Raw genomic sequence first — 23539 nt, forward strand, 5'->3', positions numbered from 1 at the left:
GTGGTGCAGCTGCATGGATTTTCGTGCGGATCCGCAGCCGCACCACCCGCACAGATGTGAACCTAGCATTAGAAGGGTGTGTAGTACCTCTGCAGAGAGACCACTGCTGTCTTCTCAGGCTGCAGCTGCTTTGCAGGGAAGAGATCTAAGATTTCACAAACCTTTTGTTTTAATGCAGTTCATTAAGTTGCAGCTTATGTAGGCTGAACATTCAGCTGTGCTTTCAACAGCAACATGTGAATATGGTTTTATGCAAAAAGGTCGCTATAGATATCTTCCTACTATTAGATTATTATTAATAGATTACCTATATCATTAGATGAATTACTGAGCCAGGCTGGGCACCCCAGAAATAGAACATAAAAATGGCCGTCATACAGTCCAGTGACTGAACTGTCATTCGGAGGGACTGGGTGGTGCAACTTCCCTAGCAACAGCTCTGTCAGAACTATTCGGTGCTCACAGAATTAAACTGGAAGGCCTGGAACCTGTCTCTACATAACGTAACATGGACATGCTGGAAGATATTTTGTTCTTTATATTCTATTTTCATGGTTTCTAAACAAAGGATTCTAACAGCAGACATTCTCAGTTTCTTACAGCATACTTTCCCAGATTGTAAATTTTGGGGGGGTATGGTGGTAGCAGACAGCCTGAGACAGGGGTAGGCAACCTGCAGCTCTCCAGCTGTTGCAGGAATACAAGTTCCATCATGCCTCTGCAAGTCATAGCTGTAACTGTCAGTTTTGAAATGTTGCAATGCCTCATGGGAAATGTAGTTCCACAACAGCTAGAGCACCACAGGTTGCGTACCTATGGCCTAAGAGATTAAGGGCTGAATATGGTACCAATCTGCAAGATTAATTGAGGATTCAATTATAACAAAACTATTCACGATGATTTTTTTTCCCCCCAACATGAACATCTAGAAAAAGTTCATATTAAACTTTACATTACATATGGTGTTGTTATTTGACAGGATTATTTTAATCAAAAATGGCAATTGTACCATTATTATTGCATAAAGTGAATATTTGCCTAAATACGTATTTTGAGTTTATTTACGCCTATATGCTACACAAAAAGTTAAATAATTAAAGCGGAGCTCCACCTGAAGAAAAAAAAAAAAAAAAAAGTCAGCAGCTACAAAAACTGTAGCTGCTGACTTTTAAAATACAGCCACTTACCTGTCCCTCGGTCCAGTGGTGTCCTCACCATCGCTGGTTTCTCCGGCCGTCTTCTCTCCCTGGCGCCGGCATCTTCAGTGTGACAGCTTGCGGCTTCACAGCCGGGTGCCCACTGCGCATGCGCAAGAAGCACTGCACTTTGTGAATGGCCCCATCGTCTTCTGGGACCTGTCGTGTCCCAGAAGACTACGGGGAGGGAGGGGTAAGGGCATCTTCCACTTCCGATCGCCTAGGCAATCGCAGCGGAAGTGGGAGCGGGTACCTGTCAAATTTGGGTGCCCCCTTCCCCCCACTCCCCAAAGGTGCCAATCCTTCATAGGGAGCGGGGGACAAAGGCTTAAACTGGAACTTCCCCTTTTGGATGGAGCTCCGCTTTAAGAAGTCTTCATACAAGTGACCTCAGAAAATGTATGTAAGATGTATAGATCAAATTTTTTTTCAGAATCACTTAGGTAATACTTTATTTTAAGTGACACTGACCCATTTGTCTAACTAGTTCTGTCAAAAGAGCGACTACCTCCTAAACTTATTGCACTTTAACAAGCTGTAGGTTAGAGGTCAACTCTTGACATGGCAGAGGAGGCTTTACGAAAAATCCAAAATGATTCCTAATCCTATACTGCCCCCTACAGGTAACTGGGATCATTTAGAAGAGAAAATGACACCTAGGGTAACGTCATAATGAGACGAGAAGCTTTACCCACCAAGGTTTTTTGGGTGATAACAGTAGTGAGAGAACGGACGGACGGACACATCAATGATACCATAGATTACTGGTAACGTAGAACTTATTATTCTGCAGGCAATTTGTGCTCGCTTTATATCTCCAGCTAAATCGTTTAATATGACATCGGTTGTGGTTCGCATCAGAGTCAATTCAAATCTGAAATGTAGTATACATTATCTTCATTTCAAATCTCTGGGGGCAGGATTCTCTTTGAAATATCCCCAAAGCCGATTTCAGCTTCTAGTCAATGGTTTAGTTGGGCATATATATGACAAAACAGACAACTTAGTAAACATTTGTTCTTGAACTCAGATAGATTCTAAGCTGATTGGATTGTCCTGTGTATGGTATTTTAAATCAGTTCATGCCAAGGTAAACGTTGAACTTTGGAAATCTGGTTGTAGAGAGATCACGTGGTCAATCTGCATAGCTGTTGTCATATGCTGCCGAGTTAGAGTTTCATAAACTGACATTTTACACAGTTGGTCCTTATTCATTAATATCAGATATTACTTGCTGGTTGGAATTTCTAACCAATATATTTTTAATAGATGAATATCAATCAAAACAAAATAGCAGTGCAATTATCAATTCTATTTTAATTACAATTTGCACTGATATATATATATATTTTGTACATTATTGGTTTTTACTTGGCCTTCAAATTAGCGCAAATAAAGAACTCGGATTATCAGTTGATTTATGAAAATTAGTAGGGAATCTCCTTAAAGCGGAGTTTCACCCAAAAGTTGGAATTTCCGCTTTAATGCCTTGTCCCCAGCTCCCCATTAAGGATTGGCACCTTTGGGGAGCGTGTACCCGAATTGACAGGTACCCACTCCCACTGCGATCTCCTAGACCAGTGGTTCTCAACCTTCCTAATGCCGCGACCCTTTAATAAAGTTCCTCATGTTGTGGTGACCCCCAACCATAAAATTATTTTCGCTGCTACTTCATAACTAATTTTGCTACTATTATGAATCGTAATGTAAATATCTGATATGCAGGATGTGTTTTCATTGTTATAATGCTTTAATTATGTTCAAATTGTAATTCATGGGGGGCGCTCGTGAGCAGCAACCAGGATGGTTGCCTTTTAGATCTGTGCTGTGGCCGCTGGACACATCGGCCGATTTCTGTCCCTCAGGGGGGGTCCCCCTGCTCCTTCTCTGGCCCCTTGCTACCCTGGTGCCCCGATGGGCAAAAAAACGCCGGCCGCCCGTGCCTCCAGCTCCCGGCGGGCGGCGCCGGAGTTTGCGGCCTACCCGCCGAAGGTCGCGGCTGAAGCCGCGGCCTCGATTTTGGGCCGGCCGCCGACCACTTCCAGGACCTCGGCCACGGATTCGCGGCTCCCGCCCGAGACCTTAAATGGAGCCCCAGCCGCAATTTTGGGTCCCATGCCATCACCATCTGCAGGTGGGTCGGATCATGGCAGTGTGGAGGACCCGTCCCAGCAGTCTCCCATGCCATTGGAGCCACCCCAGCAGTCTCCCATGCCATCTCTGTGGGATGCTGAGCTCCTGCGCCGCTTCCAGTTTATGTTACAATCAGAATTGTCCTCCGCCACCTCCAAGCTGGCCGACCGTCTCTCACGGGAAATTCGGGAGTTGGGCAGCCGGACGAGCGACCTTGAAGATAAAATGGATGCTGCGGCTACGGTCCTTGAAAATCACGAGCAGGATTTATGCGACCTCAAGAAAGAATTGGCGGACACGCTGCTACGGCTTGAGGATTTTGAAAATCGTTCCCGCCGTGGCAATTTGCGGTTAAGGGGTATCCCGGAAACGGTTACGGATCTTACTTCCACTGCTACTGCTCTGTTCCAGGAGCTGACGCCCGCCATTCCCATTGACCGTCTTGAATTTGATCGCATACATCGTGCCTTGGGCCCCAGACGACCGGATGGGCCCTCGAGAGACATTATCATCAAGTTCACTTATTACCGCACTAAGGAAACCATCCTCTTGGCGGCCAGAAATAAACCTGATCTCAGCTTCCAGGGGCATCGCTATCAGCTCTTTGCGGACCTCTCCCAGACCACTCTACAAAAGCGCCGCCAGTTGAAGCCCTTCACTTCGGTCCTGGTGAAACATAGTATTAAATACGCCTGGGGCTTTCCGTTCCGCCTCACCTTCACCTACCGGGGCCGCAGTCACTCTGTGGCTACACCAGAGGAGGCTCACTCTCTCCTGGAATCCTTACACCTTCTTTCGCCGGAGGCTGCGGATCGGAGCCCAGTTCATTCATCTGGATCACCGGCAAGGCCGCTTCCTCCGAGCCGCATCTGGGAGCGGTCGTCCAATAGGAAGAGGGCCCTTTCTCAGACCCCTTCGCGATCAAGTCCTTCCTGTTCTTCTCCGGGCTGAAGATGCGTCCTGAATTTTCCATGTATCATCTCACCGATGAACTCTCTGACGGGACCGTGAGTTTGGCCCTTGGGGCTCCCCCAGTTTGTTTGCATTTCGGGTTGGTACTGCTCCTTGGGCCCCGGGGTGGGAGGTTGACCCGGTGGGCCTGGTTGGGTGGAAGGGGGTTGGCTCCTATGGTTCTCTGGGTTCCTATGGGGAGGTTATCGCGGAGGTTCCTGCTCCTGGGACTTTTAGTTTCATTACGTTTTATTACATTATATTATGTTTTTTGCTTTTTTGCCCTCGGAGGGCTTCAGTTTTGATGTTTTCATTTGCAGCCATGTGTCCGGAGGTAGAGTTACCCCTAATTGTATCCTTCATGTGTAGGATGCGCGTCACCATTGGTGTGACACAATTGCACTGTTATGTATACTTTTTATGTCTTTTTCCTTTTTTCTTTCTTTGTTCTTTTCTTTTTCTCTGTTTTTTTTTTCGTTTTTGTTTTCTGCAGGGTTCTGGGACGCCATGGTCCGATCGCCATTGGGAGTGGAGATTGCTGGCTGCTTTGGGCTTTTTTCTGCTGAGCGTGTTGCGTTGATACCGCCATGGCCTCGCCCCTTTTGAAAATACATTCACAAAATGTTCAAGGCTTCAATTCGCCTCAGAAACGGGCTAAAGTTTTTCATCACCTCAAATTGCAACAAATTGATGTGGTATGTCTACAGGAGACCAGGTTTTCTCAGTCCTCCGCTCCGCGTTATCTTTCTCCTCACTATCCCATCTTTTACACGGCCTCGGCTTCTGAGAAGCGTCGGGGTGTTCTGATAGCTTTTAAACGCAATCTCCCCTTTGTCTGTTCTAGGCATATAGCGGACCCCACGGGCAGGTATTTGCTTCTGCAAGGCACCCTCTGGGACCAGGAGGTTACCTTTGTCTCTTACTACGCGCCTAACCGTTTCCAGCATAAATTCTTTTCGCATCTTTGCACCATTATTTCTCGACACTCTAAGGGTCTTCTTCTTGTTATGGGGGATTTGAATGTTACCTTGGATTCCACATTGGATAGGCGCTACGCACGGGGAGCGACCCCCTCTCATGACTTGGTGTTAGAGGAACGTATGCGCTCTCTTTTGCGGACGGCGGGGCTAGCGGACGTCTGGAGGGAACTTCATCCAACTGAACGCGACTTTACGTTCTATTCCAATCCCCATGATAGTTTTTGTAGAATTGATCATATATTCATGCAGGTCCAGCAGCTCCCCTCGGTCCGGCGGATAACTATTCCTTCCTCACCCTGGTCAGATCATGATCCCTTGGTACTCCTCCTTGCCCTTTCTGGGTCAGAACGGCGCCCTTTTCATTGGCGCATCAATGACTCTTTACTGACCACTCAGGCTACCTGCCAACAAATAGAATTCTTTTTACAGACATACTTTGCGGAAAACTCGGGATCGGTCTCTTCAGCAGTGCCCCTTTGGGAAGCGCATAAGGCCACGATGCGGGGTCATGTTATACAGCTGGCTGCGGTCTGGAAGCGGGAGCGGGAACGCCGACTCTTGGAGCTTCATTCTCTCCTGGCCTCTGCGGATGCGCGTTGGAAGTCATCTCCATCTGTGGCACATAAACGCGCTCGGGACGCTCTGGCGACAGAATTGGACCTCCTCGCCTCTTCGGAGGCGGAACGGGCCCTGCGTTGGACCAGACATAAATTTTATTCCTGCGCTAATAAGCCCGGTCCCATGCTAGCCAGGAAACTCAATTCTGTGGGGAAGCCCCATAAACCAATTCGACTTCGACTTTCCACAGGTGGCTGTACTTCTAATCCCCAGCAGATTGTTTCCCGATTCTCGGACTTCCTTTCGCGCCTCTATGCTGCCCCAGATCCTTTCCCTGTGGCCCAGGCAGAGGCATTCTTTCAAGACCTCCATCTTCCCGGATTAACCGAGGCAGCACAGGCGGCCCTCAATGCTGGTGTCACCGTACCGGAAGTGCTCCAAGCGATCAAATCTTTACGGTCCACCGCGGCCCCAGGTCCCGACGGCTTCTCCGGTCTCTATTATAAAAAATTCTCAGCCCTATTGGCGCCCTTTTTAGCGGCCTATTTCAATGAGTTACGACAGCGCTCTTTGCCCTCTCCGGATGCACTTAGGGCACATATCTCTATGATTCCTAAGACGACCGACAATGTCCAGGAACCGCAAGCCTTCCGGCCCATTTCTCTTCTTAATGAAGACCTGAAGATATTGGGCAAGATCCTTAGTTTTCGCATCAATAAATATTTGTGTAGCTTGGTCCACAGGGACCAAGTAGGGTTCGTCCCCGGGAGGCAGGCGGGTGATAACGTCCGTAAGGTGGTCCATCTTATACATTTTCTACAACAACGGAAAATCCCAGGATTCCTACTGTCCTTGGACATATATAGAGCTTTTGATTCTCTATCTTGGGAATATCTGCGGTTTGTGCTGTCTCGTTGGGGTTTTGGGAATTCTATCCTCTCTTGGATTCAGGCCTTGTATTCCCTTCCTTCGGCCTCCGTTAAATACGCTGGGTATTTCTCGGATCCCTTTCCTGTTGGGCGAGGGACGAGGCAGGGTTGCCCGCTGTCCCCGGCGCTCTTTGTCCTGGCGCTTGAGCCACTGGCTTTAGCGCTCTGGACCGATTGCAATATATCGGGGGTTCCATATGCGGGACAGGAGTTTAAGCTGAGCCTCTTTGCGGACGATGCCCTCTTGACCCTTACTAATCCTCTGACGACGCTTCCTAACTTGCAACTAGTTCTTGAGCGCTTCTCCTTGATTTCGGGTCTACGTATCAATTTGGATAAAACCGTCGCTCTCAATATTACTTTGGCTTCAGATTTGGTTTCGCGCCTACAATCCCACTTCCCTTACCGGTGGGCTTCCTCTTCTCTGGAATACTTGGGCATTCGCTTGACCCCCACCTATGACTCCCTTTTTGCTGCAAATTATTATCCTTTGCTTAGCTCTTTATCTTCTCTTATGCATTCCTGGCAATTTCCGCACCTGTCTTGGATAGGACGGGTTCATTCAGTGAAAATGACTATTTTGCCGAAATTGTTATATTATTTTCGCACCCTCCCTGTGCGGGTTCCTCCTCACTTTCTTCGGTTGCTTCAGGCGAAGTTTATGCGTTTTATTTGGGCCGATAAACACCCCAGAGTCTCTAGAAACACGCTCTTTGCTCATAGACTCCAGGGTGGTCTTGGGGTACCCAATGTAACTAAGTATTATCAGGCGAGCCAGATTGCCCCGCTGTCTATGTTGCATGCTTCCTCCGATGTTCCTCTCTGGGTCCTGCTGGAACTACCTAATTGTGCCCCTATCGCACTGTCAACACTCCTATGGCTTCCCCCTGCCCTGCGCCCTATGGCGCTGAGTCCGATGTTGCTCCATGGCCTACAGGTCTGGGACTCGGTACGTTACTCCAGTGGCCTGATGTCACCCTTTTTGCCCTTGCTTCCAATCGTTAACAACCCTCTTTTCCCACCGGGTCTAGATCACCCGAGGGCATTCTCTTGGTGGGTGGCTCATGGTTTCTCACAGGTGCAACACTTTTTGACTTTTCGGTCCTTTCCCACCTGGAATGTCCTTCGGGAGTCTCGGGATGTTCCCCCAGCGGAATTTTTTCGGTACCTTCAATTGCGGCACTGGCTACTTTCGCTGAGGGCCACTTCTGCTTTCCCATATCGGAAATCTGCCTTTGAACGGCTTTGCCAGCAGCACCCGGGCGCCCCAGGCCTTATCTCCCTTCTTTACGCAGCTTTGAACAGACGCTCGTCTCCCACTTCTCTTTCATATGTTGTTCAGTGGGAACGCGACCTGGGAGTGGCTGTGGATCCGGAGGACTGGAGTAGGGCCTGGTCACTCATAGCTAAATGTTCATTTAATACGACCACGCTGGAAGCAGCCTACAAGGTGTTGTTCCGTTGGTACTGGGTTCCAGCTCGTCTGGCCCAGGCTAACCCTGCCTGTAGTGATCGATGTTTTCGGGGTTGTGGCCATCGCGGCGATGTACTGCATATCTGGTGGCCATGCCCGAGGTTGGTTCGTTTTTGGTCTCGTGTGTTTGGCCTCCTTTTCACTTTGTTCCATCTCTCTATACGCCGGGATGCTCGGTATGCTTTGCTTCATTGCCCCATACCGGGCCTTTTGGCTCGTCAGCAGCGGTTGGCTTCCTATTTGTTTTTATCGGCTACTAGGACAATTGCTCAGGCCTGGAAGAGTCCGTTTGTACTTTTCCAGGGGGTGCGGGATCGTATGACTACTATGATGCTCAACGAACAGATGTCGAGCATATGCAACGACTCTCAACATAAATTTTTGAAAGTTTGGGAGCCTTGGTTGCAATACGCCTTTCCCACGCTCCCCCCGACCAGTGTGGGGAGGTAATGGAGTTTGGTATTGGCGCTCGTGGACCCCTGCTCTTTGGTGTGTGTTTTTTTTTTTTTTTTTTTCCCTTTCTTCTCTGCTCTTCTTCTCTCCTTTTCTGTTTGTTTTGATGTGACAGTGGACAGCTGTCTTTAGTTGAGATAATCAAAGTCTCACTGATGTTACTGTAATCTATGTGCCATTGATAGCCCCTGCGTGGGTATACGTTTTGCCTTATTAGAATTAGAGCGTTGTCTGCTCTATTTTGCCTTTTTTATTGGTGCAATTGATAGCCCCTGCGTGGGCGTGTTTTGTTGCTTGTGTTTTATACTGTTTAAAATTAATAAAAACCATTGAAATACAAATTGTAATTCATGAAGTATCGTTTTACCTCCAATACTGCTGCTTTCTACACAGTAGCTGCTCTTTTTACACGTGTGACTGGTCCACATAAGTACATTATGGCGCCAACCCTGTCACATACACCTGTATTTGTATGGGGTGTATGTGATGGGGTTGGCACGATGATGTCATCACGCCGGGTACTTGTATGTGGGCGTAGCTGCATGTGGCGGACCCGCCTGGAGACTGATAGAGGAGCGGTGTCTCTGTTCCTAAGACCATTGGAAATGTGTTTTCCGATGGTCTTGGGCAACCCCTGTGGAAGGGTCGTTCGACCCCCAAAGGGGTCGCGACCCACAGGTTGAGAACCGCTTGCCTAGACGATCGGAAGCGGAAGTTGTCCCCCCCCCCACCCCATAGTCTGCTAAGACACATGACAGGTCCCAGAAGACTACGGAGCTATTTACAAAGCGCAGCTCTTCTTGCACATGTGCAGCGGAAACCCGGCTGTGAAGCCACAAGCTATCACAGCCGGGTGCCCACACTAAAGATGCCGGTTCCAGGGAGAGAAGACGGCCAGTGATGTTGAGTACCCTGCAAGTCCGTGGGACAGGTAAGTGGCTGTATCTTAAAAGTCAACAGCTACAGTTTTTGTAAATGCTGACTTTTTTTTTCAGCTGGAACTCCACTTTAAGTCCAGATCTCCGTTTGTTTTCATAAATTAAATACTGATTATTTTTTTTCAGAGCTAAAGTTCTGACAGCTCCTAACAGTACAAAAGAAAAAAAAAACCCTACAGAAGAAGAAGCTACACTTACCTGGGACAGAGAGACTACACTGTTGTCTTCATTGATCGCTTCATCTACAATTAGCCGATTGGGTCGGCTCTTCTGCTTCAGAATAGCTGTGGATAAATCATCCCCTTTGGAGCTGTGAAAACAAAACATGGAGGAGATGTTAGAAGTTGAAGTCTCATATGACATTTTCTAGTACCCTGACGACATGTCTAGTCAAATTCTAGATATACAAAGATCTCATAAAACAGTCGACCGACCTAACTACTGGGAGAACAACTCGTGCATGATTACTTCGTGACTTTAAGAGCTCATTCAGATGGGTGCCAAGACCCGTCCTCCATGCTGAGCTGCTGTTTGCTATGTGTGCATCCAAGCCAAGAGTAGGCTATGGACAGTGACACCAGCATGGTGGGAGACACAAGGGATGCCAAAGCAAAGCTGAGGTGGGCTTGAGAACCATCTCATCATATCACGACTCGATTACTGCAACTCCCTCCTCACTGGCCTGCCTCGCCGCTGGCTATCCCCGCTTCAGTCCATCCTGAATACAGCAGCCAGACTCATTCACCTTACCAACCGCTCCATCTCTGCCACCCCCCTCTGCCAATCCCTCCACTGGCTTCCGATTGCGCAACAGATCAAATTCAAAATCCTAACACTGACGTACAAAGCCGTCCACCATACTGCCCCGAACTACATCACTGACCTAATATCCAAGTACCACCCAACACGCACACTCCGCTCCTCACAAGACCTCCTTCTCTCTAGTTCCCTGGTCTCCTCCTCCCATGCCCGCCTCCAGGACTTCTCCAGGGTGTCACCCATCCTCTGGAACTCCCTGCCCCAACCCATCAGATTATCACCTACTCTCCTCTCCTTTAGGCGCACCCTGAAAACCCATCTCTTCAGGGAAGCCTACCCCACCCCCTGCTAACTTGCCGACCTCCTCCACTCTTCCTACTGCCCCATCCCCCACAGTTATCTCCTCCTGTGCCACCATCCCCTCCCTCCTAGATTGTAAGCTCCAAGGAGCAGGGCCCTCGATCCCCTCATGTTTTGCACTGTATTGGTCTGTCACATGTTCTGTCCCCCTTTGTAATGTACAGCGCTGAGCCAACTATTGGCGCTTTATAAATACTGTATAATAATAATAACCTCCAGAGTCGCCGGGTCTCATTCATCCCAGAACAGGGGCAGCACAAGAATTCAGACAGAGATCTGAGAGTCAGAGGCTGGGAGAGTCTAGCAACCTAAACTGCCTTTTAATTTTTTGATTTTCTTTTCAATGGCACCGAGAAATTTTTTCCCTTATATTGCCAAAGCTGGAATTAGGATTTAACCAATTAACCCCTCGCCCTCCAGAGGATTCCCCCCCTTCCTGACCAGATCATTCTTTGCGTTACGGCGCTGTGTTACTTTAACAATTGCGCAGTCATGCAACGTTGCACCCGGATGAAATTTATGACCTTTTTTCCCCCCACAAATAGAGCTTTCTTTCTGTGGTATTTGATCGCCTGAACGTTTTTATTGTTTGCGCTATAAACAAAAAAATACCAACAATTTTGAAAACAAACAAAAGTTTTGACTTTTTGCTACAACACATATCCAGTAAGAAAATAAAAAATGTCACCATAAATTTAGGACAAAATGTATTCTGCTCCGTGTCTTTGCTAAAAAAAAAAATCCCAAAACGTATAAATTAATTGGTTTATGTTAAAGTTAAAGCGTTTACAAATGGTGGTATAGATACACAGGAATTATTTTGAAAAATATTTTATACTAGTAATGGCAGTGATCAGCGACTTAAAGCAGGACTGTGGCAAGAATTCTGACACTGGGGGGGACTGACTGCCACCCCCAGTGACCAGTGCTAAAAAGCCCTAACACTGTACTAATGGCACTGGGCAGGAAGGGGTTAACATCTGGGGTGATCAAAGGGTTAATGGTGTGCTTTACTAAGGAGACACACAGGTCTCTCCCCTGTCATTGTTCCTCGGTGATCACCGGCGGGGAATCTCTGGCCAGGACCCGGCGATTGACCTCTGTAGCCGCCAATGGCAGCGTAGGTAGAGTGGTGAGTGGCCCCTACCTGGAAATAACACATACACATACACATATATATATATATATATATATATATATATATATATATATATATATATATATATATATATGTATATATGTACCCGCTCCCACTACCGCCACGATCGTCTAGGCCAGGGGTAGGCAACCTGCGGCTCTCTAGCTGTTTTGGAACTACATTTCCCATGAGGCATTGCAACATTTCAAAACTGACAGTTACAGCTATGGCTTGCAGAGGCATGATGGAACTTGTAGTCCAGCAACAGCTGGAGAGCCGCAGGTTGCCTACCCCCTGGTCCCCGAAGTCTTGTGGGACACATGACAGGTCCCAGATGACTACAGGACCATTCAGGAAGCACAGCACTACTCGCACATGCGCAGTGGGCACCCGCATGCAGTCACAGCCGGGTGTCCACACTGAAGATGCCGGTGCCTGGAATACAGGATGGTAAAACATGGGGCGGCGGGGGGGGGGCAGCGCGGGATCGGCGAGTGGTTGTTTTTAAAAAGTCAGCAGCTACAGTTTTTGTAGCTGCCAACTTATTTTTTTTTTTTACAGAGTGAGTGGAACTCCGCTTTAACCAGTCGCCGACCACAGATAGCCGAATGACGGCTACACTGCGGCCGGCCAGTTCTGGGAGGGAGTCATATGACGTCCTCCCTGAACGCGCTCTCCTGCGCACCCCCGGCAATCTCCGTGATCGTTGTGTCCTACGAACACAGCTGATCATGGGATGTGGAAAAAGGCCTTTTACCACGTGATCAGCCGTGTCCAATGACACGCTGATCACAGGGAAATGCAATTGCCGGTTCTCGGCTGCAGTTTCCTCACGCTGTCAAGAGTGTGAGGAAAGTACTGCCGAGAACCGGCAGTTGTCAGAGCGAGGATCGGCACTGATGATCAGTGCCCGGATGATCGGTGCCCAGCAGTGCCACCCACCAGTTCCACCCACCTGAGCCCACCAGTGCCTGCCAGTGCCACAAGTCAATACCTAGCAGTGCCACCAGTCAGTGCCCACCTATCAGTGCTGCCTCATCAATGCACATCAGTGAAGGAGAAAAATTACCTGTTTGCAAAATTTTATAATAGAAAAACAAAAACTTATTTTTTTTTCAAATTTTGTGCACTTTCTTTGTTTATAGCGCAAAAAGTAAAATCAGCGGCGAGTAAATACCACCAAAAGAAAGCTCTATTTGTGAGAATTTTTTTTTTATAAATTTCATATGGGTACAATCTTGCATAACCGCGCAATTGTCAAAGTGCGTCAGCGCTGAAAGCTGGCCTGGTAAAGAAGGGAGTAGAAGTGTCCAGTAGGCAAGTGGTTAAGGAAGCATCTGGTTGTTAAGTGTCTACGAGGCCAATGAGGGTGGACTAACTTTTGTGTCTGGGGAAAAAAAAACTTGAAAAGAAAATAAGTTATGAGGGAGTTTTCTGGTCAGAGAGTGAATTTCAATAGCAGTGTAATCAGCAACCAAAGGGTCACCCTGTCTATGTGTGATATTATCGATGCAGGTTGAGTCTGGGGGCCAGAGGCTCCTTATACTACACCCCTCAGCCCGATTTATAGCCAATTTATTAGGTATCTTACTCAATACATCTCCCTCTGTGTTTTCATGGAGATTTCCTTCTGTTGCATCACATAGTCATGTTCTCCCCTTGGCCTGTATCCCCAACCAGCATTGTATAAGGAGTATTTCCACTGCTTACTACAAAACCAGAACATTTTATGAGCATTTTCCTACTGGGGATAATCTGCTCCTATGTTCTGCAGGCTGGACTGCTTTGCAGAGAATATAATGTGCCATGTGAGAAAGAGGTCCATTAAAAAAATAAAAAAGGAACAGGACATATCCTGTATCTATATTGTAAATGGATGCCCACTGCCTGGACGTCATTCAGAATGGCAGCATCAAGGAAATCATCAAATGCTTACAATAGACAAGATGTGATGATGTGGTGCAGATGCAACAGACGCCGCAATTTCACTGAATACAAGGCATTCTGATTGACAGAGGAGAGGCAGGTACACCATGGGGTTAGGAAGAGTGAGAGACTCCATCCTTAAAGTGGAGTTCCACTCACCTGACAAAAAATAAAAGGCAGCCGCTACAAAAACTGTAGCTGCTGACTTTTTAAAAAAACAGCCACTTACCTGTCCCTCGGTCGTGTGGTGTGTCCCTCGCAGCCCATTTCACTGGCCGTCCTGTATTCCAGGAGACCGGCATCTTCAGTGTGGGCATCCAGCTGTAATAGCTTGCAGCTTCACAGCCTGGTACCCACTGAGCATGCGCTTCATGAATGGTCCTGTAGTCTTCTGGGATCTGTCACGTGTCCCACAAGACTACAGGGAAGGAGGGAGGACACCTGTTTCCGATCGCCTAGGCCAGGGGTGTGCAAACCGTGGCCCTCCAGCTGTTGTGGAACTACAAGTCCCATCATGCCTCTGCGAGTCATGATGCAACTGTCAGCCTTTCAATGCCTCATGGGACATGTAGTTCCATGACAGCTGGAGGGCTGCAGTTGCCCACCACTGGCCTAGACAATCAGACCGGAAATAGAAGCAGGTACCTGTCAAATTTGGGTACCAGCTCCCCCACAAAGGTGCCAATCCTTAATGGGGAGTGGTCCTTAAAGTGGAACTTCCCCTTTTGGGTGGAGCTCCGCTTTAAAGAGTTAGTCCATGTTTATCAAAAAACTGCCTCTGCAGCTAAGGGATGTCTGTAGATAAAAGCAAACTGTGCATCTCCGACTAAAGTTGAAGAATGCTCTTGCTATAGGTGTCGGCCATTTATGTACCTCATGAAGCCTGACTGGAATACTCCCAGGATGTTGCTAGGAAGTTGCTAAGTGAGGCCTATTCGTAACTGCGCACCTTCATCACCAGACATGTGAGATCTCAAACTCAGAGCTACAGCACAGTTACATAGTTAGTCTGGCTGAAAAAAGACAAAAGTCCATCCAGTTCAACCATAAAAAAAAAAAAAAAAAAAAAAAGTTATAATCCTACACCCACAGTTGATCCAGAGGAAGGGAAAAAACCCAGCAAAGCACGATCCAATCTGCTCCTGCAGGGAAAAAATTCCTACCTGATCCCCCGAGAGGCAATCGGATATTCCCTGGATCTACTTTCCCTATAAATGTTATATCCAGGTCTTCTGAGGGCTCTTTTCTGCGAGGCATGGTTCACATCAGACAGTGCTTCTTGAAACCAGTAAACCCAAAACAGGTGTGTGTTTAAGGGCAGGACAGCTGTCAGCTACACATTCAATATCATCACACTGATTGGAGTCAAGGTTGGCTCACTCCTGGCTCCAATTAGCTCTGGGAGAAGTCATTAAGCTAGGGCCTCACATACTTTTTCCTCCCTGCACTGTGAATGTTTACATGTTATGTGCAATTAAACCATGGCAACATCTAATGTTTGTGTAGTATTATGTTCAGCAGACTGTGTTCTTCTATTGTTGTGACTTAGATGATGTTCAGAGCACATTTTATGCCCAATTCATGCAAAACTCCACGTAATCCCAAGGGGTTCACATACTTTTTCTTGCAACTGTATATTCTATGTATCCAAGAAAGAATCCGGGACTTTCCTACAGCAATCCACTGAGCTGGCCACAACCAACTCTTGAGGGAATCTATTCCACATTCTCACAGCTCTTACTGTGAAGAAACCTTTCCGTGTTTGGAGATGACATTTCTTTTCTTCCAGACGTAAAGCGCGCCCCCCTTGTCCTCTGATGACCTCAGGGGGAATAACTACACCGGGTTCACTATATAAGGGGTAAGAAAGAGGGGGTATGAATCAAAGATGGAGGTGGTGAGCAGGAATGACTAGGCCTCACTTAGCCACGTCCTGGGAGTATTCCAGTCAGGCTACAGCGGGTACATAAATGGCCGACACCTATAGCAAGGACATTATTCAACTTCAGTCAGAGCTGCACAGTTTGCTTTTACCTACAACCCCCCTTTATCTGTGTAGAGTTTTTGTAAAGGTGAACGAAACCTTTAAATGTTCTATAGCTAAAAACCGTCAAGTTTCTGCAGTAGTATCTGAAATAAAGCATTTTTACCTTCCCTGCCATCCGGACGTACTTTAAAAGCATTCGTGAAAATTTCTCAAGACCAACCAAAATGGAGAATAAAAAAAAAACCACCATTTCCTAAAGTTCCACTTCTAGTCAGGAAAAAGGCATCATTGTGACTAAATGCCTTGCACAAGCCATAAAAATATGGAGGAGGGGGATCCAATGGCTCAGGTTCCAATGATTGAGAAGTCAGGGATGGGCCCCACGAAAAAGGGCTGCAGCCAGCTTCATAGAAAACCTATAGACTATGGAGGGGCCACGTGTGCAGGGACCACTTCATAGCATTGTGTATAGACATATTAGGCCTTTGTCAGCTCGGCCATTCAAGCAGCCGCAGCCCACGGACTTGGAAGGAAGAGCGGGGGAAGATGGAAGCCCTGTCACTGGTGACAATGTGCCACTGGAGAGCTTTGTTCTAAGGCAAGTCTTTCATAATGTACCGGTATGTGATGTGATATTGCCTTGCAGGGAGATTTACATTTTTTTTCCTTTGCTACCACTTTAAGAACGGATGACGTCATGTTGGTCCCGGAAACTGCTGGGTGGCCACCTTGCTCAGCTGTCTGGCGGATGTGTCAGCAATCCCACATCACTACATGTCCAGTCAACCCTTCCCAATGGTATTCAAAGCTTAAAAATCATTTTTTGGCTGGAGTTAAACTTAAAATTTTTTTTTACCAGTTCCACCATACAAACTCAACTTCAGAACAATCCAACAGACCCTGCAGGCTGCAAAAGCAGAGTGGCGCCAATGGTGGTGGAGCAGGGCGGCGCCAATGGAGGTGGAGCAGGGCGGCGCCAATGGAGGTGGAGCAGGGCGGCGCCAATGGAGGTGGAGCAGGGCGGCGCCAATGGAGGTGGAGCAGGGCGGCGCCAATGGAGGTGGAGCAGGGCGGCGCCAATGGAGGTGGAGCAGGGCGGCGCCAATGGAGGTGGAGCAGGGCGGCGCCAATGGAGGTGGAGCAGGGCGGCGCCAATGGAGGTGGAGCAGGGCGGCGCCAATGGAGGTGGAGCAGGGCGGCGCCAATAGAGGTGGAGCAGGGCGGCGCCAATGGAGGTGGAGCAGGGCGGCGCCAATGGAGGTGGAGCAGAGCGGCGCCAATGGAGGTGGAGCAGAGCGGCGCCAATGGAGGTGGAGCAGAGCGGCGCCAATGGAGGTGGAGCAGAGCGGCGCCAATGGAGGTGGAGCAGAGCGGCGCCAATGGAGGTGGAGCAGAGCGGCGCCAATGGAGGTGGAGCAGAGCGGCGCCAATGGTGGTGGAGCAGGGCGGCGCCAATGGTGTGTCAGCAATCCCACATCACTACATGTCCAGTCAACCCTTCCCAATGGTATTCAAAGCTTAAAAATCATTTTTTGGCTGGAGTTAAACTTAAAATTTTTTTTTACCAGTTCCACCATACAAACTCAACTTCAGAACAATCCAACAGACCCTGCAGGCTGCAAAAGCAGAGTGGCGTCAATGGAGGTGGGACAAGGCGGCGCCAATGGAGGTGGAGCAGGGCGGCGCCAATGGTGGTGGAGCAGGGCGGCGCCAATGGTGGTGGAGCAGGGCGGCGCCAATGGTGGTGGAGCAGGGCGGCGCCAATGGTGGTGGAGCAGGGCGGCGCCAATGGTGGTGGAGCAGGGCGGCGCCAATGGTGGTGGAGCAGGGCGGCGCCAATGGTGGTGGAGCAGGGCGGCGCCAATGGAGGTGGAGCAGAGCGGCGCCAATGGAGGTGGAGCAGAGCGGCGCCAATGGAGGTGGAGCAGAGCGGCGCCAATGGAGGTGGAGCAGAGCGGCGCCAATGGAGGTGGAGCAGAGCGGCGCCAATGGAGGTGGAGCAGAGCGGCGCCAATGGAGGTGGAGCAGAGCGGCGCCAATGGAGGTGGAGCAGAGCGGCGCCAATGGTGGTGGAGCAGGGCGGCGCCAATGGTGGTGGAGCAGGGCGGCGCCAATGGTGGTGGAGCAGGGCGGCGCCAATGGTGGTGGAGCAGGGCGGCGCCAATGGAGGTGGAGCAGGGCGGCACCAATGGTGGTGGAGCAGGGCGGCACCAATGGTGGTGGAGCAGGGCGGCACCAATGGAGGTGGAGCAGGGCGGCACCAATGGAGGTGGAGCAGGGCGGCACCAATGGAGGTGGAGCAGGGCGGCACCAATGGTGGTGGAGCAGGGTGGCGCCAATGAAGATGGAGCAGGGTGGCATTGACAGCTTATATCGCCAGTTTTAGGGGGGCTCTGTGGGCACCCACAGAAGGTATTTTCAGAATTGGAATCTATTTTCCAGAGCCTTCTGGTGCCTGCTACTGACCAGGGATGTTACTATATAGTATACTTTTCAGCAAAGTCCAATAAAAGAAAATGAAAGTGGAAAGCAAAACAGCAAAACAACAAAACTTACCAACTGCCACATCAGTGATTATAAAGGGACTTTCTGCTTTCAGAAAATACTTTAGGAATTTCCTTCCATTCCTTTCAAGGCCAATGCTTGCTACTCTGTACTCTCCTGTAGGCTACATGTGACTCCCTGCACCTTCTTAATCCTACATGGACCTTATGAACTGCTTACCCTTACATAACTGGCATTTCAATAACTTGTGCGCCATTTTCTGTTTCTTTTACACAGGTTTAAATATATACTGCTGGAACCACCCAGAAAGGCACCAACATCCCTGACGCTTTAAACAACAAGTATGTCACAACGTTTCGTGGAATTCAAATATCCCACTTGCTCAGGCTCTGTGAAACTATGGATATGATTACATCCAATAAATAGATGGTATGACCGACACGTGTGATTTACATTGTACATACTATTTATTGTGAACCAAAGGGCCAGGAACCTGGGGACCACCACCACACCATTCTGCATGTTTAACATGAGGAAGTTGGTACTTTCCCTGGATAGCACCCTCCTAGATAGGCTGTTAGGTACATTTAGCCATTTATGGCTCCTCTATAATCATTGGAGCAGCTGTTGATTTCTTTGGGTTCTAGATCACAGGGTTGCAGGTTTGTTTGCTTCCCCCTACATTCTGGAGGCTTCAAGAACATAGAGGGCTGGGAAAGTTAAATAAGCAGCCTTAATATTTATTGTGCTTCAGCCAATCCCTGCGGAGATGTACCCAGTAGGTCACTGGTGGGGTGGGAGATGTAGATATCCTGTAATTTGGAATTGCCCTAAACTAGGGCTGCTGGAGGAGTTTCCAACCTAGGGGGCTGCTGCCCCTTTGAGGCAGTCCTGCTGATGGTCATTGAAGTCCCAGCTGTGGCACAGCCGGGGGGCTGATTTCTAATTACTTCTGGAGCCAAGGATTTGGCCTGGAGGACCCAATGAAGAGTGCCTGGTGGGAGGTGTGCATCTGCCATGGAAAACTGTGAGTGCTGATCCAAGTTTAAAAATCTAGTGCCTGTGTGATGTTCTACTTTCGGGGCCAGTGGTAGCTCCTTCTCTGAGATTGCTCAAACAGAGTCATTTCTGGCTTCCCCTGGGTTACTGGTCATATGACGTCCTCCCAGAACACACCCTACCACATGCCCCCGTGGGTGCGCACCCGGCAATCTCCAAGATTGTTGTGCCCTACAGACACAACTGATCGTGTGATGTGAAAAAGGCCATTCACAGCGGCCTTTTACCATGTGATCAGCTGTGTCCAATGACACGGCAGATCACTGGTAAATGCAGTTGACCGTTATCGGCTGCACTTTCCTCACGCTGTCACAACGGGAGGAAAGTACTGCCGATAACCGGCAATTGTCAGAGGACGGATTGGCACTGATGATCAGTGCCCTGATGACCAGTTCCCAGCAGTGCCGCCCACCTGTGCCACCCAGCAGTGCCCATCAGTGCTGCCTATCAATGCCTCCTATTAGTGCCACCTATCAGTGCAGCCTCATCAACACACATCAGTGAAGGAGAAAAATTACCTGTTTGCAAAATTTTATAATAGAAACAAAGAAAAACTTATTATTTTTATTTTTTGCTCTTTTTTGTTTATAGCACAAAAAAATGAAAAACTCCCAGAGGCGAGTAAATACCACCAAAATAAATCTCTATTTTTGTGAAAAAAAATTATAAAAAACTTCATACGGGTACAACGTTACATGACCGCGCAATTGTCATTCACAGAGCTGAAAACTGGCCTGGGCAGGAAGGGGGTATATGTGCCCAAGTGCCCGGTAGGCGAGGGGTTAAAGCTTGCTATGCACTAGTAGATTTTTGAACATTTGCACGAACACTCGTTCAAAGTCTTTATATATTCGATGACCGTCGTGTGAAAGTCCTGCAAAATTTACCGTATTTTTCGCTCCATAAGACGCACTTTTTCCCCCCAAAAAAGGGGGGAAAATGTCAGTGCGTCTTATGGAGCGAATGTAAAGCGGCCAGTCCAGTACTTCTGCTGCCACCATGTCAGAATATCAGGCCGGCCGCTCAGCTCTTCTCTCCTGCAGGACCTTACCGGTTTCTCGCTCCAGCGCTGCAGTCTTCCCGCGGTGGCTTCTGTGACAGCCGGGTGCCCACTGCGCATGCGCGAGAAGCGCTGTGCTTTGTGAATGGTCCGGCGTCTTCTGGGACACGTGGCAGGTCAGGTACCCGTTCCACCTCCCACCCCAAAGTCTCTGGTCGTCTCCTGTACCGCGTCCGCAGTCTCTGGTCGTCTCCTGTACCGCGTCCGCAGTCTCTGGTCGTCTCCTGTACCGCGTCCGCAGTCTCTGGTCGTCTCCTGTACCGCGTCCGCAGTCTCTGGTCGTCTCCTGTACCGCGTCCGCAGTCTCTGGTCGTCTCCTGTACCGCGTCCGCAGTCTCTGGTCGTCTCCTGTACCGCGTCCGCAGTCTCTGGTCGTCTCCTGTACCGCGTCCGCAGTCTCTGGTCGTCTCCTGTACCGCGTCCGCAGTCTCTGGTCGTCTCCTGTACCGCGTCCGCAGTCTCTGGTCGTCTCCTGTACCGCGTCCGCAGTCTCTGGTCGTCTCCTGTACCGCGTCCGCAGTCTCTGGTCGTCTCCTGTACCGCGTCCGCAGTCTCTGGTCGTCTCCTGTACCGCGTCCGCAGTCTCTGGTCGTCTCCTGTACCGCGTCCGCAGTCTCTGGTCGTCTCCTGTACCGCGTCCGCAGTCTCTGGTCGTCTCCTGTACCGCGTCCGCAGTCTCTGGTCGTCTCCTGTACCGCGTCCGCAGTCTCTGGTCGTCTCCTGTACCGCGTCCGCAGTCTCTGGTCGTCTCCTGTACCGCGTCCTCAGTCCATTGGTTCAGAATATTTTTTTTTTTGTTTTTCTAAAACCTAGGTGCATCTTATGGAGTGAAAGATACAGTAGTTTTCTTCTAACATTTGATTTGGAGATGAATGTCACTTCCTGAATGAAAACCACATTCACTGTTAGGACATTTCAAGAGAGCATGACAGTATATTTTTTTCAAATGAATGAACATCTGTTACTGCGGGCGAAAACAAAACATCGATTTGACCCCATTAACGGTTAGAAAATCAAAATTAACATTCTTAAAACAAAGTATTTCAAAACAACATTTTCCCAGTGCATGGCCAGCTATAGAGGTGCCTGCTCTTCGCTGCGTGTAGCAGGGGTGGTGCAGCTTTATCGGAAGGTTGTTTGTGATTACCAGAGTCACCAGCTGTACTGATAAATGTGTGCCGTTATCAGTTGTGATGCATTATGCCAAGTCTGGAATTAAATTCTTAGAAAACATGACGAAAACCTGGAATTCAAACTGATAATGAAAAAAATAAAAGCATATTGGAAGGAGTAAGGAAAGTTAGAATTAGTGGTGCGCCGAAATGAAAAATCTGGTGCCCAAACCGAAAATTCAGGATGCGAAAATCGAAACTGACAGTTAACAAAAGACGCATTTTTTTGGGGGAAAAAATTACACTTTAATGAATAAAAAGAAAAACAAAACAAAAAGCACTATACCCCAATTTTTTTGTAAAATTTGAAAGATGCTGTTACGCCGAGTAAATAGATACTCAACCTGTCACGCTTTAAAATTGCGCACGCTCATGGAATGGCACCAAACTACGGTACTTAAAAAAAATATCCATGAGTGACGCTTTAAAAATTTCTACAGGTTACCAGTTAAAAGTTACGGAGACGGTCTAGTGCGAGAATTATTGCTCTTGCTCCGACATTCGTGGCGATACCTGCGTGGGTTGAAGACTATTTACATATGTGGGCGTGGCCTACGTATGCGTTCACCAGTGTTTACTTTTTTTTTTTATGTATGTTATACAATTTTTTACACTGCCCCTTTAAAAATGTTTTACTTTTTTTAATCACTTTTATTCCTATCACAAGGAATGCAAAGGCTCGGAACCCGGAAGTGACGTAATGACGTTCCCCCAGTCCTCCAAGGGTATAGAGATGAGTGGAGGCCATCTTTCCTTCACTAATCTCTATGCCCAGCGCCGGGATCGTTGGATGGGTCCTCAGATTAATGCTGAGAATGGGGTTATTGTCAGCACCTATTTTCATATCGGCCAAAAGCTGATAGCGGTAGTTTCGGCCAAAACGTTTCAGTCACCAAAATTTCAGTGCATCCCTAGTTAGAACCCTTGTAAGGTTTTTACAGATGTCCGAGTCCCAGCTGGAAAGATTTACCCACCTCTATTTGTCCTGGTGATCTGGTACAGAAAGTACAGGCGTACCTCGGTTTACGAATTTAATGAGTTCTCTGGGACGTTTTGTATTGCGAAACATTTGGAAACCGAAAAGCTGTTTCCCATAGGAATGCATTAAAAACCAATTAATCAGTTCCGGAGGTCAGAAAAAAGTAAAAAAAAAAAAAAAAAAAAAAAGCCTGGTGGTTTTTTTAAATGTAATTACCGCTTTTTAATTTTTCTTCCCTACAGCTCAGAGAATCAGCGGTCACTTTCCCTCCAGCTAAAAGAAAGTTTCCTTTTAGTTTATTTCCCCCAGTTAAAAGAAACAATGTTTCCTTTTAGCTTGTTTCCGAGATAAAAGAAACAAAGTATCCTTTAGCTCCAGGGAAAGTAACAGCTAATTCTGTGAGCTATACTGAAGAGGAAAAAAAAAAAAAATTGGCACCGACATACACTTCGTATAGTGAAAAAAAAATTTGTAAAAAATTTGTAAACCGAGGCATTATTTTCAATGGATTTTCATTCGTAAACCGAAAATTACGGTAACCGAGGCGTTTATAAACCTGTACTGAGAAATCCTCCCACAGGGACATCAGTACTACAGTCAGCTGTCTAATACAAGACTGATTTGGACATATTCCCCCTTACGTTTGTCTCTGGGACAGGAGATGAAAGGAAATCTCCATGATGGGACAAAGGAAAAAAAAAAAAAAGTGATAAGCTTTCCCTATTATATTCAAAGTGGAAAAAAAAAAAGTTTAGGCTTTCTATACTTTGAACTTAATCCTGCTATGTTCTGTCTTCTCCACTTAGGCTGGCCATACATTATACAATTTTCTGTCCAATTTCCTTTAGATTTACCTTCAACTATGTAGTGCAAGGACATGCCTGATTGGATACAATTGAAAGTGTTGTTAGGTTTGACCTCCTATTATATGGTTTGTGGTAAATCTAAAACAAATTCAAGAAAATTGTATCGTGTATGGCCA

General features: G+C 47.9%; 1 protein-coding gene across 1 annotated transcript in view; it reads right to left on the reverse strand.

Moving 5' to 3' along the window:
* The window catches only part of VCP (valosin containing protein), an 80723-nt gene that overhangs the window by 32947 nt on the left and 24237 nt on the right, over nt 1-23539 (reverse strand). Inside the window, exon 2 of the mRNA XM_089656159.1 lies at nt 9811-9922. Coding sequence (XP_089512285.1) covers nt 9811-9922 — 112 coding nt within the window. The remainder of the gene's footprint in view (nt 1-9810; nt 9923-23539) is intronic.

This window comes from Staurois parvus, unplaced genomic scaffold, assembly GCF_062004578.1.
Source record: "Staurois parvus isolate SC_StPar_1 unplaced genomic scaffold, SC_StPar_1.0 ptg000892l, whole genome shotgun sequence".
NCBI lineage: Eukaryota > Metazoa > Chordata > Amphibia > Anura > Ranidae > Staurois > Staurois parvus.